This window comes from Equus przewalskii, chromosome 31 (assembly GCF_037783145.1).
Source record: "Equus przewalskii isolate Varuska chromosome 31, EquPr2, whole genome shotgun sequence".
In the NCBI taxonomy this organism is placed as follows: Eukaryota; Metazoa; Chordata; class Mammalia; order Perissodactyla; family Equidae; genus Equus; species Equus przewalskii.
Window position 1 is genome coordinate 29863355 of NC_091861.1, and position 15872 is coordinate 29879226.

The 15872-nt window shown below is 49.2% G+C and overlaps 2 protein-coding genes across 5 annotated transcripts; both read right to left on the reverse strand.

The window, feature by feature from the left end:
• Positions 1 to 2406: 2406 nt before the first annotated feature.
• CYB5R1 (cytochrome b5 reductase 1) lies at positions 2407 to 8786 on the reverse strand. 2 transcript variants are annotated; one of them, XM_008526490.2, is made up of 10 exons: positions 7742 to 8786; positions 7463 to 7538; positions 7027 to 7176; positions 6812 to 6884; positions 6180 to 6286; positions 5809 to 5938; positions 5030 to 5113; positions 4039 to 4124; positions 3499 to 3598; positions 2407 to 3214 (listed from the first exon to the last, which is right to left on the reverse strand). In XM_008526490.2, exons 2-10 carry the CDS (start codon positions 7475 to 7477, stop codon positions 3042 to 3044), a joined length of 918 nt encoding a protein of 305 aa, XP_008524712.1. In that variant the 5' UTR covers positions 7478 to 7538; positions 7742 to 8786; the 3' UTR covers positions 2407 to 3041. The 2 variants fall into 2 exon arrangements, with proteins under 2 accessions (XP_008524712.1, XP_070458395.1); XM_070602294.1 differs by lacking the exon at positions 7742 to 8786 and having other exon boundaries at positions 6812 to 6932.
• A 1193-nt stretch (positions 8787 to 9979) lies between these two features.
• Positions 9980 to 14092, reverse strand: LOC103555116 (alpha-1,6-mannosyl-glycoprotein 4-beta-N-acetylglucosaminyltransferase-like). 3 transcript variants are annotated; one of them, XM_070602263.1, is made up of 6 exons: positions 13988 to 14083; positions 13753 to 13879; positions 13538 to 13590; positions 13164 to 13293; positions 12011 to 12170; positions 9980 to 11264 (listed from the first exon to the last, which is right to left on the reverse strand). In XM_070602263.1, exons 4-6 carry the CDS (start codon positions 13269 to 13271, stop codon positions 10123 to 10125), a joined length of 1410 nt encoding a protein of 469 aa, XP_070458364.1. In that variant the 5' UTR covers positions 13272 to 13293; positions 13538 to 13590; positions 13753 to 13879; positions 13988 to 14083; the 3' UTR covers positions 9980 to 10122. The 3 variants fall into 3 exon arrangements, with proteins under 3 accessions (XP_070458364.1, XP_008524714.1, XP_008524713.1); XM_008526491.2 differs by lacking the exon at positions 13753 to 13879 and having other exon boundaries at positions 9981 to 11264; positions 13922 to 14092; XM_008526492.2 differs by lacking the exons at positions 13538 to 13590; positions 13753 to 13879 and having other exon boundaries at positions 13922 to 14064.
• Positions 14093 to 15872: the final 1780 nt, after the last annotated feature.

A 15872-nucleotide genomic window follows, 5' to 3' on the forward strand; every position in this document is an offset into this window, starting at 1 on the left:
GCCTCCTCCGGCTAGGCCCCGCCTCCCGCCCGGCCCCGCCCCCCGTCCCGGCCCCGCCCCCTGGCTGCGCTCGACAGGAGACTCCAGCTCGCCAGACCTCGGGAGGACCACGCCCTCAAGCGGCAAACTGGAACGCGCGCTGGAGAAGGAATTTCAGGGAATTCGACCCAACCCCGGGAAGGAATGCCGAATATCCTACCTTGCACCCTGTTGTCTAAACTGAGAAATGCCCTACATCTCCTCTTTTACCGACACGAGTTGTTTTAGCTCCGAAATTTGCTAATCCTTCTTCCTCAATCTCGTGGTCCCTCCCTCCCTGCCACAGATGTTTATCGAGCGCCTGTCACCTGCAGGGCACCGGGCTAGCCTCCGCTTCTGGCTCCTGTTATTTCTCGTCCGAACAGCGGAATGATTTTTAACCAGTCTCGCTAGAGGACGCCCCACTGCAGCGCGCGCTCCCGCACGGCGGCCAGAGTGGCGGCCCCGGAGTGCACGTCTGGGAGGCTCCAGGGGGTGGGCCCTGATCGGAACCACGGAACACAGTTTTCTCAGTTCTCCCGAGGATGGTACATGACGAGTGCTACTCTAGATGCAGAGAGACAGTAGTTTATCATAATCTTATACGGATGCCTTGGGGCAGTGGAATTACCGTTCTTGCTGCTGGTTAAAAGCGTGGCATGACCAGCCTATGATCTTGAGCACGTTACTGAACCCCTCCAAATAATAATTACCTCACCTAGAAAATGGGAATAAAATAGTGCTATTTCACTGGGTCTTTCTCAGGATTGAGTTAATTTATGCAGGCTGATGCCTGGCAAATGGTAAACGCTCCATAAACGTTGGCTATGATGTGTCGCCCTCTGTATAAAACCCTCAGAAACGTCTGTTGTCCACAGGGTTGAGTTTCAGTTTCTTCAGCATGGCATCTCAAGGCCTCACCTTCCTCCACTTTCCCGCTGGCATCTGAGCCTCAATGAACCTATCTGAGTTCTCCAAATACAAACTTCTCTGTCATTCCTCCAGGCTTTTGCCCATGCTGATCCTTCTGTTGGATTGCCCTTCTCCCACTCTCTGCTGAAAGATGCCTAGTTCTAGGCTTAGCTTTGGACTGAGACAATCCTATGTTGACATTCAGGCTCTGTCAGCCACTGACCAGGTGTCTGACCTTTGCAAATCCTTAATCTTAGACTCACAGGGTTTTCATAAATTATATGCTCTGTACTTAGCACAGTACCTGGTACGTGGTTAATTCTCCTTCTCTGAATCTTTCCCAGCCCCTCCCCATCTGTTCCTCATGTATCTACTAGGTATTAACCACACCGTGTTATAATTGTTGATCACCTGTCTATCTCACTCTAGACTATGAGTTCTTTGCGGGTTTAAGACCAGTCTTGGTCACAATCATATCCTCAGGGCCCGGCACAGTGCTTGGCACGTGGCAGGTCTCTAATACATGTCCGTATGTTGAGTGGGTAAGGCAGAAACCTGTGCAAGACAAGGAATGGTGAGCTTCCATGTGGGAAATTCCCTTTGCTGGGCTTCTTCACTATCTGAGCCCAATGTTGCTAAGCAAGATTTCCCTTTTTGGAGGTGAGGTGGCTGAGTGCGTCTCACAGAGCACAGTGCCATAACATACTAGCTCATCAAGAAATATCTGATACCGTACCAACAACAGAAGTTACTGACAACTCTGCTCTGTGGAGGGGTGAATTCTGAGGGTCCCAGAAGCCTTTCTTCCAGGGGCCCCAGGGACAGCAATACACAGTTCCATGCAGAAGAACATGTCGACCCTCCTCCTGAGACTGATGCTTTTTCTGTCCCATTGGGACTAACAAAGATCTGAAGAAGCTGCCCTTGCCCAACCCTGGGAGAAGGGAGTGGACTGGGTCGTGTTCTCATAGCGGAGGAGACAGGCAGTCCGGACAGATGGGCCTGCGGGAGGCCAGCTCTGTCCAGACACCAGCAAGTCTGGCTAGGGCTGGTGATGTCAGGTTACTTTTTAAAGGAGGAGGCTTCTCTTCCAAATAGAAAGACAATCCTCTGGTTTGTTTGTCTGGTACCCTGCAGGATAAATATGGTGAAGGGCCAACAGAAGGAAGAAGGGAAAGAGGAGCCAAACCAAGGGACCACTGCGAGGGGTTCCTGGGCTCAAAAAGCTTCCCCTCTAACTTGTATTCTCTTTCCCTCACCTTAAAAGCCTCCAGGGAGAAGCTGAGCTTCTGATTCTGCTGAAACAGCTGCTAAGATGATCACTGAGTTTGGTGGCAGCTCACATTTCAGCACATGGTACAACTGCTCAACGGTTCTTTGGAAGACCTGGGAAAAATTCTGTGCTGGGAAACCGTTCCTCCCAAGATTCTCAGGCATGAAAAGCCTTGGACACAGGACCCCAGACACAACAACCCCTTAGGTATAACACTGGGGCCTTAGCCACATTTATTTGCATAGCCAGAGGTTCCTGCCACAAGCAGCAGTCTTAGACTGTGGGTTGCTACTTCCCTCCAGCCTGGGCAGGGACAGAGACAGACAGATACAAATAAATATTTCAGATTCCATTCTCTAAGCTCTGCAGAAACCATTTCTTCTTTTCCTGCAATTTCTATAAGACTACTTCTGTAAGTCTGCTCAACTTGCACTCACACACATGGAATCTGCTATGGGTTAAGCACTGAATATTAAGTAACACCCATTGGATAGATTCTTCCTTTCATCACAGACACAAAGAATAGTGCAGTGCTCTCAAGGAACTAGCCAGTCTTGGATCAAATGTACATGCTTCCTTCTTTCTGACCCGTGGAAGAGATTGCTCCATGCGCCTGACCTGGACCTTTTACCACAGGGAGATGTGCAGGGGCCTTCCAGGGAGCGACTCAGCCTTGGCCCTTTTCCATGGCTATAAGGATGTTGTTTCTGCAGGTACCATGGAGATTTCAGCTCCAGAGTAAGACAAAAAGGCTGATCCTGTCAGGAAAGGAATCCAGGGCTTAAGGCATTTGTGTACTGACTGGGGACACTGCAGGGCCCAGGGAACTAGGGGACGCTCAGTAGGTGAATCGCATCTTCTGCGTGTAGCCCAGTTTGTCCAAGTTCGGATGGCAGGCCAGCTGTACCATCGGGGGAGGCCCACAGAGCAGCAGCAGCACGTCATCTGCCGGGGCGGGCAGGTGGTCCCGGATCATGTCGGCAGTCACAAAGCCCTTGCTGTAGGCCCACTCTGAAGGACAGGGGAGAGGAGAGAACTGACACTCCAGACCCGTGCTGCAAGGGGGTGCCATGCCCGGAGATGGGGAGGACCCAGAAAGGCACCAGGTGTAGCAGTAGCTGGATGTGTAGCAGCAGGGCCATCGCGGCCACCCTCCGTGAACAGTAATTGGGAGGAAAGGGCCCAGGAGACCAGCGTCCCCATGCACTCGGACTTGGGAATCAGGCAGTGTCAGGGAGGGTTAGTTTCACTGAAACAGAGCTCAGAGGTGCGAGGCCCTGATTTGGGGAGGGTACCTTCTGAGGGATGATCCAGAGTGAACCAGAGCTTAAAGCGACGGGGATATCGGGCCTGCAGTTCCTCCAAGTCCTCTCGCAAGATTATATCCTTTTCAGTCTGAAACGAAAAGGGGACGCAGTCTTTAGGGAACTCCTCAGGCCCACACAGAAAAAGTGCTCTGCTATAACAGCTTTCCAACCAGGAGAGAAAAGGAAAACTCAAGTTCCAGGGAATAAGCAGGACTTTCAGGGGGCTGGAATGAGAATGAGGGTAAGGCCTCTATTTACACGGCATAAGGGAATGAAGACAGAATGTGTACCCAAGGAGAGGCACACTTCTATGTCAGGACTGGAGTCCTCCCATGTTTCCTTTCCTTTGGGCAGGGAAGGAACCGGGCCCAGTACTCTGTCCTCCTTGCTGCAGGAGAGGACCCTCTGCCTTGCAGGGACTGTGGGCAGGGGCTAGACAGGCTCTGGATCAGTTCTCGCTGTCAGCACACCTCTCAGGCCCACCCACTTTGCAGCTTTGCATCCCAGGACCGAGAGGAGGAAACCAACCTGGTTGGCGAAAAGCAGAAAGCACTGGGTTGGGTCTTGAGGGTCACTCAGGACGGCCCGGAGCAGCTGCAGCATTGGGGTGACTCCTGCATCAAGATACCGCCCCCCCAGAGTGAGAGGCCTCTCCCCTGACTCCCAGCTCCTCAGCCCTTTGCCTCACTTCTCCTCATTCACCACTCCACTCTGATTTCCTTTAGTGCCCCAATCCTCTCATCTCCCCCTGTGTATCCTCCAGTACCTACACTTCTGGACACATATGCCCTTCACCCCACACTCACTGAAATTCTTATCTGGTAGGTGGATGGTGGTCATGCTCAATACTCACTTAAGTTCCCATTGCTGAAATCTGTCTAAGGAATCAATCTAAGACTTCCTCTGAGAGCCCGTTGGAGGCTAGGACTCAAATATCACAGGTGACTATAAGTACCTCCTGATTCAGTGATGAGGGTTCTGGAACACTGGACACGCAGGTTAAGTGCACATGCTTTGGAATTGGGCAGAGTAGATACTAATCCTGCCTCTGGCCACTACCAATTAAATAACACTATAGAAACCATTCAACCTCTCTGAACCTCCAGTTTCTCATCTGTAAAAGGGGAAGGCTAGCGCCTGCTTCATTGATGCATACATACAGTGACTATCATGGCATCTAATACATGGAAGTAACCAATGCTAATTTTCTTTCTTGTTGACTATCCTATTCCTAGTTGCTTCTCTCTATTCTCACCTAAAACTTATGAGAAACATTCAATTTGAGGTCTTGGGAGAGCCCACCTGATTTATTTCTCTCATTCTATCAGTTAAAAAAATTTTGGGGGGGTTTCTATGTCATTGTGATTTTGTTTATCAGATACTGGGGAGCTCTAGCCACTGCTGGGAATCCTGAATAACAGCTTGGCTATGATTACCAAACCTTCACAGGGTCACTTGGAAGTTTTCATGGCAACAATCAACAACGGTGGGGGAGAATGGCCCCTGAAGTGACATACACCTGTTCCGCCGGCAATCATTCCCAGTTTCTTCACCACTCGGGGCTCTGGTGGAGATTTTTTGTTGGGCTGAATGCTAAAAGTCCCTGAGAAGTCAAGTGAAGAGGAGGGTAGGAGAATGAAGTCAATATAGAGAACTAAGAAAACAAACGCAGAACTGAAAACATGTCGCAGGCCAGTTTAGCAGCTGCTATGAAACCTGATCTTGGAGCTTGGGTAGGGGTTTGAGTTGAGCCAGCTCTGACAATAATACACTTGAGGAACAATGGGGCCAGGACTATTTGTCCCATATTATTAACTACCAGTCAGTTTAGGGCCACACCGTGAGTCATCAGCTGCTTTTGGCAGAGGGTCACTCCCTGCTGAGGGCGACAGGCACAGGGCCAGGTGTGAACCTGCTTTCCCAAGTGGCACAGAGCAGCCCCAGAAGCTTGCTAATGCACCCAGCTGTTCCCATGAGAAGGACTGAAAGCTCTCTCTGGTTCTCCAAACAGCTCAGCCTGAGGGCGAATCTTTCAGGGAGGCAAAGAGAGGTAGTGCTTGCTTCACAAACTCCACAGCTGTCATGGCTGCTCAATTCAGATGGACAGGGAACTGATCCCTGTGGCAAACGGGGCTGAGAGAGACGCATTTCCATAATAGCTGTGCTATGTTTAAAGGAAGGGCAGCTCTGGTCCTTACACACGTGCACACACATGAACACACACAGCCACACTGTGCCAAGAGCACTGTGGGCACGGGAGACGTGGGACACAGGCTCAAGGAGAAAAGAGGCTGTTACCCTTTCCTGTGTAAGTGAGCAACCCACTTGGCCCTCGAAACTCCACCACATCCCCAATCTTCAGGCTATTCAGGTACTGAGACATCTTCCCCCCCTCAGGAAATTTGGGGTGCACACCCTTCAGGTAGACCTGGTAAGACAGAATGGAAAATACTTTGTTGGAACGTCACTGATTTCTGAGCCCCCTGTTGACTGACCCTCCCTGAAGCTGGGGCAGGGATGAGACATGTGCCATCTTTTCCTAGTCCACCTACTTTCTTCATATCCACAAAGGACACACATCTCCTGCTATCAAACACATCTTGGAAGTTCCCACAAATCCCAGAAAGAGTAGGATAAAGAGCTCCTGGGGCTCCTTCCTACCCCCTTACCTTGATGACAAGATCCACGTAACCTTGGTCCTCATCACTGGTGACAGGAGTGTATGGCCTGATGACCAGGCTGCCATCAATTCGGGCAGAGAGGTAGACATGTTTGCCTGGGGACCATGCAGAGAGCTACATAAGGGCTGCTTGCAGATGTGCTGCATTCCTGTTACCTTTCAAAGTACTCAGAGAGATTTGAGAGGACAAGGACATCTTGCTTCCTACTGTGGTCCCAGTGAGCTACCAGGCAGCGAGGATTCACCCCTTTGAACACACAGTTGGATCCTTCATAAGTCCCCCATTGGAGAAACTCATCAATTACTGCCAGGACCTTTCAGCCGCAGTGAGTTGAGGGTTTGGGCAGTGGGGAAAAAAATGAGTGGTTGCTCTAGGGCAGGTATGAGCAAATCCTGCAGGAAGGAGGGAGGACGGCTGAGTGTTAAAGATGTCTGGGGGCACAGACGCCATACCCTAGAGTGGCCCAGTAGCACCTCACAGCCTGGAGGATCCAGTGCCAGGTGGGGGAGGGGAATGGGATGGGGAGGCAATAGATGGAAGCAGCGTGTTTCAGGAGACCCCAGAAGGGGAATCAGCCCTCTAGGACACCAGGGAAAGAGCCCACTCCACACTTTCCTTACCCACAGGCAGCCCCAGAACGTGGTGGGCGGTGGGCAGAGCAAAGCGGAACCTCTTGGTGTTGTGGCTCACAGTCTGGAGAATGGATGACACGAGTGTTTCACCAGGCAGGTCTGGTGCTGCCTACGGGCATCCCAACCACAGTGGATGCTGTCCGTTTCATACAAGGAGGGAACTCTGGTCCCCTCCTCTTCCCCAGCCCCTTCCTCCAACTTACCGTCTTATCTAGCAGTCGCAGCAGGTACTTCTCATTGGGGTCCAGAAGAGTGACCAGCGGCCGGCGGGACCTCCGAACCAAGTAGGATCCCAGGGCCAGGCCGAGCAGAGTCAGCAGTCCCACCCCCAGGGAGGCCAGCAGGACTGGGCTCTGTGGGTAGAAGGGGCCGCGTAACCGCCACGCTGGGGAAGCGCCCGGGGAGTGGGTGGTGACCGTCCCCTACGCCCAGCCGCCCCAGGGGTGCCGACCAGGCGCTCCAGCGCGGGAGCGGGGGTATCTGGGCGGGGTCCCGAGCCCCCATGTGCGGTACCGGGACCCCGGCATCCAGGGCTGGGTCGGCGGAAAGAGCCCTGGTCCAGAGCTGAGCGCCCAGAACCAGATGGCGCAGAGTCCCCTGGTGCAGCACGTGGAGCGAGGGGGCTCCGAGGGGGCTCACCGGCTGGAAAGCCATGACCGCGAGCCGTGTCCTCCACCGCCAGCCGGCGAGCAGATCCCACAATGCGCCTCGGGGCCTGGCAATGGGCGGGACCATACAGAGGAGGGGCTTGTAAGTGGGCGGGGCCGGAAGGAGGCGGGGCCTGGCAGTGGGCGGGGCGGACGGGTCTGTAGGTGGGCGGGGCCTGGAAGGAGGCGGGCCGGAGGGCGGAGTGGCTCTGAGCCCCACCCCTTCCTTCCCACGCTCGCTGGCGGCTGGGCCCAGGAGCCGGGTGCTTACCAGAGACCTTTGAAGACAGCAGTTCCAGCCTCTCCTCCCCAGCCTTCTGTCCCTGCCACTTCGACCCGCTTAGCCCCTCTTAGCCCGGAACAGGGTGGGAGTCCTGTCAAATGTAGAGTCTCACCAAGTCGGGGGACTGGAAATCAGTCTGCGAATGCTTAACACACAGGGTGGGGCGTTGAGCCAGAGACAGGCTCGAGGTGGAGCAGCAGGGGCTGAAATTAATCATCGTGTGGTCACCTTAGTTTTTCAACAGCTGAATTACAACAAGAGAATTGAACAGCCTGGCGGAGTCTCCTTCAGGCATGAACGGTGTATAGCAACTTCATAGCAACTGCATTTGCTGGTCCCACTTGACTGGTTTTGCTCACAGCGCCGGGACATCAGGCCATCGTGATCACTCAGGAGCTTGTTTTGGGTCCAGTCAAGCTCATTGTCCAGATCTGGGTTCTCCTGCCCTCAGGCTCAAAGAGAACTGAACAAGAATTTCACCTTGAGCACTTACTGGCTGTGAGCTTAGGCAACTTACTCAACTTCTTTGCGATTCCTCATCTATGTAGATGGATATGTACTATCATCTATCTAGTTCATAACGTTATTATGAGGCTTAAATGAGATATGTAATGTGCTTAGTGTACTGACTGTACACATGGAGCAAAATACTCAACAGATGTCAGCTACTATAATGACCCAGGAGACAGCACTGATGCTCAGTTAGGGTTTTAAGAGCAAGCTCTGTTGGCAGCAGAAGCGTGGGACAGGTGGAGTCAGAAACTGAGACAGACACTGAGAGCCCACTGGAGCTACAAATTTGCCAAGATGGCCGTTCTTTCTCATACATAGTTTCCCAACCAGATTGACACTTGCTCTTGATTTCTTCTGAGACCTCTCTCCTTGGCTTGTAAGTGGTGGTCATCTCCCTTCACATTGTCTTCCCTCTGTTTGTCTGTGTCCTAAGTTCGTCTTCTTATAAGGATGTGTCACATTGGATTAGGGTCCACCCTAATGACCTCATTTTACCTCTTTAAACTCTATCTCCAAATACAGTCACATTCTGAGGCAGTAGGGGGCTAGGACTTCAATAAATGAATTTTGGGGGGACACAATTCAGGCCATAACAGGGGGTGCTATTTTAAATGCCATTGTTTTATAAAATTTTTATTTCTAATTGTATTTACTAGTGTATAGAAATATGATTGATTTTTGTGTGTTGACTTTGTATTCTGTGAACTTGCTAAACTCATTAGTTCTAAGAGTTTTTAAAATATTTCAATGGAAATGTAAAAATTTCTCGTAAGTAACATTGTTTCCTCTCTTAAGAAAGTTAAAGCTACTGGTTTAGCTATTCTTAACTTTTTAGAGATAGATATGAAACATTTCAATGCTCTGATGAAAGTATTCTCTTCTTAGAAAAATGCATTTATGAATTCATACCAAATTTTGGACACAGTTCTAGGGGATTCGTAGATACTTAAAATGTCCATTATTGAATCCCAGCTAAACTTTGCTCCAGCAAGGTCTCAACCTTGGCACATTGGAGGTTTGGGTCTTGCTATGGTCTGAATGTGTCCCCCTCAAAATTCATATTGAAATCCTAACCCCCAAGGTGATGGTATCAGGAGATGGAGGCTTTAGGAGGTGATTAGGCCTTGAGGGCAGAGTTTTCATGAATGGGATTAGTGCCCTTATAAAACAAGCCTGAGAGTTCCTTTACCACTTTCTGCCACATGAGAACACAGAGAAAAGACAGCCACCCATACACCAGGAAGGAGGTTCTCACCAGGGGCAGAATCTGCCGGCACCTTGATCTTAAACTTCCCAGGCTCCAAAACTGTGAGAAATAAATTTCTGTTGTTTATAAGTCACCCAGGCTATAGTATTCTATTATAGCAGCCCAAACAGACTAACACAGGTGTGTAGATATGCGCCAAAGCCGGTTCCACCTCCATGATCATGGTACTATCATGACAGTTGCAACTCCAGATAGGGCAATAACTTCTTCATAGAAAGATCTTAGGGGGTTAGAGTTGTGTGGGGATAAGAGCCAAGGCAGTTCATGGTGTCTCCTTCCCTCTCTCTGGCCGTTGGAAGCCAGGTTATTGTCTTGTCTCTGCCCCAACTATTGTAAGTAGGCCACAAAAATCAGAACTAGGATGACATACATCTGAGCCTGCTGGGACAGTCCTGGTTTACATCTGCTGTTCTGGTGTAATTTTTCATGGTGCTTCCTTTCACTCTCAAAAGTGTCCCAGTTTGGACAATAAATCACATGGTCACCTTACTCAGAATGAGCAGGCTTTGATCAATTTCTAGCTTTATTTCTTGTCAACCATGTGATTCCATTCCCAAATCCCGTCCTTTCAGAATTCCCATTTTGCCCTCTAACTCTCCTCCTCCTTGTACTCAGTCCAGACTTTGATCTGCCTGATTAGGAGCCAAGACTCTTGAGGTGCTAGCACCACCAGTCGTACACAACGCAACTCCTCCACAGAATCTTCTTCGTAAAATACCCTCTGGTCCAAATTTCCTTCCACCAGTGGACCTAGCAGGGTATAGCGAGCACAGCCTTTGGAATTCTCTAAGAGCTCATAGCCCAGTTCTATCTGCCCTTGGTGCAGCCGGTACAGGCCTTGTTTGTCAGAACCTGTCAACACCTCTATCCGGATGACTTTTTGTGGCCTCTCCAAAATCACTGTCAGGTAGTTGCCTCTTACAGGATCAAACGTAGAATAGCACTCATCGTTAAGAGTGTAAGCATATTGTGGAATAATATTAGATAGTGTCATCATGTCACTGAGGACACTGGCAACGGGGTTGTCTGGTTCACCAAAGATCTCTTCCTTCTCCACAGGAAAGCATGTGTCCACCAACACAGAATAATTGTCCCTGTAGGAGAAGACTGAGGAACTGAAACGAATTGGAGTGTTTTGGGCCAAGAGAAGACGGAATTCAGAGAGAAGCAAGTGAATAGGAGTGTCCTTATGGAAGAGGAGAAAGAAAGAGGTCAGGCGGGAGAGGTCGCTGTTGTGGAAAACTTTCCCAGAGAAGCTCAGGCTGGAGAACTCCAGGATCACCCAAGGTAGTTCTTTCCAGGCTGATAATGCCCAATAGATGGTAGAAATAAATTTGGGGGTGCAGTGAACATTATCTTCCAGCATCAGAAAGTATTCAGAGAGGTTGAAAGCAAAGTTCATGAGGAGGGCATAATCGACTTTCTGCCTGGAGTCACGTGCGTCACAGGGCAAGGAGTGATTAGCGCTGTTCAGATCTCTTGGGAAGGGAGAGCCACTGAGACAACCGTGGATCATGAGCAGGTTTTGGTCCTCGATGTGTGGTTTGAAGAGGCTTGAAATATTGGCAGCTGTTTGGCTGAGCCATTCAGGGTCAGGATCTGACAGGTAGACCAGCACCACAACACAATCCAACTCAGGTCCTGAGGAAGCTTGAAACAGGGACTGCAGGGTGTCCAAGAGGTAGCTCCCACGAGGATTCCGTGCTGAGGAAATGCCCACTGTCAGCAGTTCTGGGGGCGGGAGAGAGAAGAGAACCTTTAGCACTTTAAGATGGTGAAAGTTGCTGGGTCTCTCCTCCCAGGTCTTCCCCTTAATGCCAATACCTGTGACAAATTCACATTTCTATTCCCTGGGAGAGTGTGGTCTGGATAAGAGGTTAAACTCTGACCAGAAGTTGTCAAGTGGTTTTATTTGATCTCTATTTTGAAAGGCTGTTTGAGGAATCTTTATGAAGGAAAAGGCTCTCTGTGATGGAGAAGCCTGCCCTGTACCAAAGGTAAACTTGCTGGCTTGGCAAATTAGCCTGGCCTTGACCTCAGGGTTATCTCAGCTCCCGTGGATCAACCAGACCTGGATCTGAGGATCTCCAGGGCCCTGTGTAAACCCTGGGGCTCTGGCAGTCTGGTGCACAGCAAGTCAGCATTCATCTGCCCTCTTCTCTCTCTACCCAGGCTGTTTCCCATGGCTCCCTCTGGGTTCCCTCCCTCCTGTCTTCCCCTCCCTGCCATGAGTGTGCTTCACTATGTGATGGCTTACTATGGACTTCTCATCCTGTTGGTCATTCAAAGGGTGGCAGGTGGGAAGAGAAGGCACTCAGAATTATCCCTGCACCAAATTCCATAGCGTGGCCCTCCCTCAGAGCACCCTCCTTTCCTCACCAGATGGCAGCTCATTTGCCTTTTATCCACCTTCCTTTTTCCTGTCGGAAACTGATATGACCTTGTCCCAATCTGACCACTCCCTACCATGTACTCACTCTTTTCCTGGGGAGGGGCTCCAGCCAGGAATTTGTAGTTGGCATGATGGAGTAAAGGGGAGTTTTGCTGCATCTCCTTGAAGGTCTTTAGATGGTTCTTGCTTTCAGAGCTGATTCGCTCCTGGTCTAACTGCCACAGTATTTTCTTCTTTTCCTCCTCCTGAGGATAGGATAAGCATCAGCCTTGAGGTTCATCCCTGCATCCCTGGAGACAATTGGGGAGCAGATCCCCCTTCTAGGACAAGCTAGGCAAGCCCCAGGATGCAGTCACCAGGTTGCCAAGTGTCAGGGTTCAGTTAACCATTATCCCCACCTCACCAGGAGGACACACAGGGTTTTCCAGAAGGGCTGAACTCTGGCATCAGGGAAGTGGTGCTCCCCAGTTCTGTGTGGAATGGCTGTAGGAAGGTCCTAGGTGTAGAGTAAGAACTTGCCTGCCCCCACCATGCCCCACATCTAATTTCTCCTACTATTATCAGGCTGGCGAAAGTCATCTAACTCAGCTTAGACCGTGCTAGGTTCTGTGACAGATGCTGAAGACCAATGCTGGTCCTGTCCTTGAGGAAGTTATACATAGTGCCTCAGTTCTAAAGTCCTTTCTGCTGCTCGATTCTGACCAAACACATTTCTGGACCACTTCCCCACAACCGCTTTATGCTTTGCTCCAGCTGGTCTGAGGCATTTAGGAAAAATGCAGACTTTAAACCTGAGCATGACTTGTGTTGGGTGTGGCCTTCTCCATTTGCAGACGTTGAACATGGGCGATGTTATTTTAGGGCTCTGAGTTTCAGTCCCTTCATGTGAGATGTGGGAAGATAACATCTCTCATGCTAGGCCCTGGTGAGGGAAGCGGCCAGAACCCAGGCAGGCATCATCACGCGCTGGTCCTGCCAGTCCGCACGGTCTTCTAGAAGTGTCTGTGCATTGCTCTCTCCACACTCAAAATGCCCTCTCTTCCTCTCTGCCTTTATTCAAATATTGTTTATACTTCAAGGCTGGTTCAACATTTATCTTTTCTCTGGTACTCTCTTGATTCTTCAAGTGTTCTCATCTGAGAACTTCTATGGTGATATTAGAGTGTTCACATAACTGGAAGAATTTACCTCCTAGTGAAGGATTAGCAAGCGGTCCATCCTCAATCTCTGGTACTTACCAATGATAAACGGTATTCAATACGCTCTTCCTTATTCTTCTGGAGGAAGAAGCTGAGGAAGATTAAGGACACAGCAACTATGATATATTTCCACAGGCAGTGATGCATGGTGCTGGGGCCTGGAGCAGCTCTGCAAAGAAATGTGAGCGGAATATGGGTCCTGAGTGCATCTTGCTCAGAGATGCATAGGGATGTTCTCCTCTTGCTTGGGAGCCTCCCACTTCCTTTCCCCCATCATTCCTCCTGGGCACCACTGCCAAATTATTTCCTTAGCCTTTTCCCTTTGAATTTGACCCCTCCCCCCCTACTTGTAGCCATCTAAGGAGAGACAAATGTCAAGGAGTTTGATTCTGTTCGACCTCTACATTCTTCACCTCCTGTCTGGGTTTCCAGGTGAAATTGGAGTCACTTCTTTCGTTCATCCACTCTTGAAGTAGAGACCCAATCAGAGATGATGTGTTGCCAAGAAGAGGAAATCAAAGGTTAGGTATTAATCATACCCTTCCCTAAGCTTCCAACTCAAGCCAGAGTCTCCACTTGGGTGTTCTTGATTAACAAATTGGGTCTCATCTATTAACTCCCCACTTACTTTTGTGTCTGATCCTTCCCAGGATTATGCTAGGCAGACTGTGAGGTTTTGAATCAAGTCAGAGGGACCAAGGGAAACTCTTGTTACTATATCCTCCCCATCCTGGACTAGTAAGAAGGATGGAGACCTAAAAGTGACCAGAAATTTCTAATCACGTGAAAGTTTTTACCATGTTTGGAGTGCTATATCCATTGGAGGCTTTCTGTCTAACAGAAAATGTGGCTTGAGGGTTTACCATAGAGCAAAGATTTCTCTGAAATCAAGGAGAAAAAACTCTAATGTTGCAGGGTGGGGGCCCAGAGGGATTTCTCTGAGGTAGCTGAAACTAGTCACCTCTCCCAGGAGACCCTGCTTGACAACCATTGTTCACCCTGAATGGGGGCCTGCTCACCACTCCAGCCTCACATCAAACACCTGTTTCTAGATAAAGTGGGAGGCAAGTTTTAAAACCAGATTTCCTGTCTTTTATCTCAAACCAGGAAGTTTAGAAATTAACTGTCAGTTTGAATCAAATTGACAAGGGTGGATATTGAATGGGTATCTAATAGGCCTTTCCCCTGTTAGAGGGCCCCCATAGATGGTTCCAGGGGGAGGAGCTGCCTGCCAGTCTGTCCCCCTCCCTGCCCAGGCTGCTGTCTAGTGGGTCTGTTAATCACCACAAATTGGTCCTCAAGTCTCCCATTCTTTCTTGGGCCCAGAATTGCCCAGTGAGCCTCCGAAGTTTCTTTTCTTCCCTTTATCTATTCTTTTCATTACTAGTTTTGTCAATTCAACTTTTTAGATATGAAAAATGGAACCTGTATTTAGGATCATATTTTACTTATAACGGTTTTTTTCTGTCAGTTTTATTGAGATATAATTGACATACAGAACTGTGTGACTTTAAGATGTAGAGCATGTCAACTTAAACAGCAAATTTTCCTGTTATCTCAAAATGAGTTCATTTGGGAATAGCCAAAGGAAGTACAATTCAGAATGTGCATGCCATAGCAAATCACAGGCAAATCCAGAAAAAAAGGGGGGAGCTGCTTTTATAGAGAAAATCAGGGAGAGGGAGGGGCTGTTCTAAAGGAAAGCCCATCTCGGGGAAGTGGCAGTTTAGGGGGGCAATGGCTTCTCATTGGCTGGCCTGCAGCGTTTCTCATTGGCTGGGCTGTCGGCCATGGGGAGAGAAATCTTCCTTCAGTAGTTAAAGTGGTTTCACTTCCTGTCCAAGATGCAGGCTCCCTCTCTTCCTGTTTGGTGTAACTGAGGATGCGTGATAGGGTGTGAGTGCTGCCCCTACAGGCCTTCCCAACTCCAGGTTCGTTAAGGTCTCTTTTCTTAATTTCCACAAGTCATTAGACTTTACCTACATATATTCCAAAATGATTACCACCATACATTTAGTTAACATCCATCAACTCATATAGATTAAAAAAAAAGGGAAAAAGAAAAAAAAGTTTTTTTTCGCATGATGAGAACTTTTAGGATTACTTTCGCAGCAACTTTCAAGTATACTGCACAGCAGAGTTAACTATGGCCCCCACGCTGTACATTACATCCTCCGTACCCATTTATCTTGTAACTGGAAGTTTGTACATTTGACCTTGTTCATCCAATTCCCCTAGTCTCTACCTGCCCGCCCTCCCTCCCTACACCACCCCCACCCCCGCCACCTCTGGTAAACACAAATCTGTTCTCTTTTTCTGTGGGTTTGTTTTTTCAGATTTCACATGTAAGTGAGATCATGCAGAGTTTATCTTTCTCTGTCTAACGTGTCTCACTTAGCATGAGGCCCTCAAGGGTTATCCGTGTGGTTGCAAATGGCAGGATTTCTTCTTTTTATGGCTGAATAGTATTCCACTGTGTATATTACACACACTGCATTTTCCTTAACCATAATAATATTGTTTTGACAAGAATGTGTGTTTAACTACTACGGTCTTCTACTAGGGCATAGCTTCTTTCAACTAAAGCCCTTCTCCTCCCCTCTCTCCCCGCTTTGAATCTTCTTTTTGGAATTTTTCTCCCCTCTCCTCCCCTTTCTCCTCTAGGAACCAAAAAGCAAGCAAACAAAAAAACTACTAAAAGCTTTATATTGAGGTTAAGATGGTTAGAGAAGATCTAGAACCATTTTT

What these genes read in the sequence shown, in the direction of transcription:
- CYB5R1 (XM_070602294.1), bottom strand. An exon ending in TTCTGCTTTTCGCCAACCAG is followed by an intron (nt 3,599 to 4,038) that starts GTTGGTTTCCTC and finishes TTTTCGTTTCAG; the next exon opens with ACTGAAAAGGATATAATCTT. An exon ending in TCTGGATCATCCCTCAGAAG is followed by an intron (nt 3,215 to 3,498) that starts GTACCCTCCCCA and finishes CCTGTCCTTCAG; the next exon opens with AGTGGGCCTACAGCAAGGGC.
- LOC103555116 (XM_070602263.1), bottom strand. Translation starts at nt 13,271, where the DNA reads ATGCATCACTGCCTGTGGAAATATATCATAGTTGCTGTGTCCTTAATC. An exon ending in TTGAATACCGTTTATCATTG is followed by an intron (nt 12,171 to 13,163) that starts GTAAGTACCAGA and finishes TCCTATCCTCAG; the next exon opens with GAGGAGGAAAAGAAGAAAAT. An exon ending in AGCCCCTCCCCAGGAAAAGA is followed by an intron (nt 11,265 to 12,010) that starts GTGAGTACATGG and finishes TCCCGCCCCCAG; the next exon opens with AACTGCTGACAGTGGGCATT.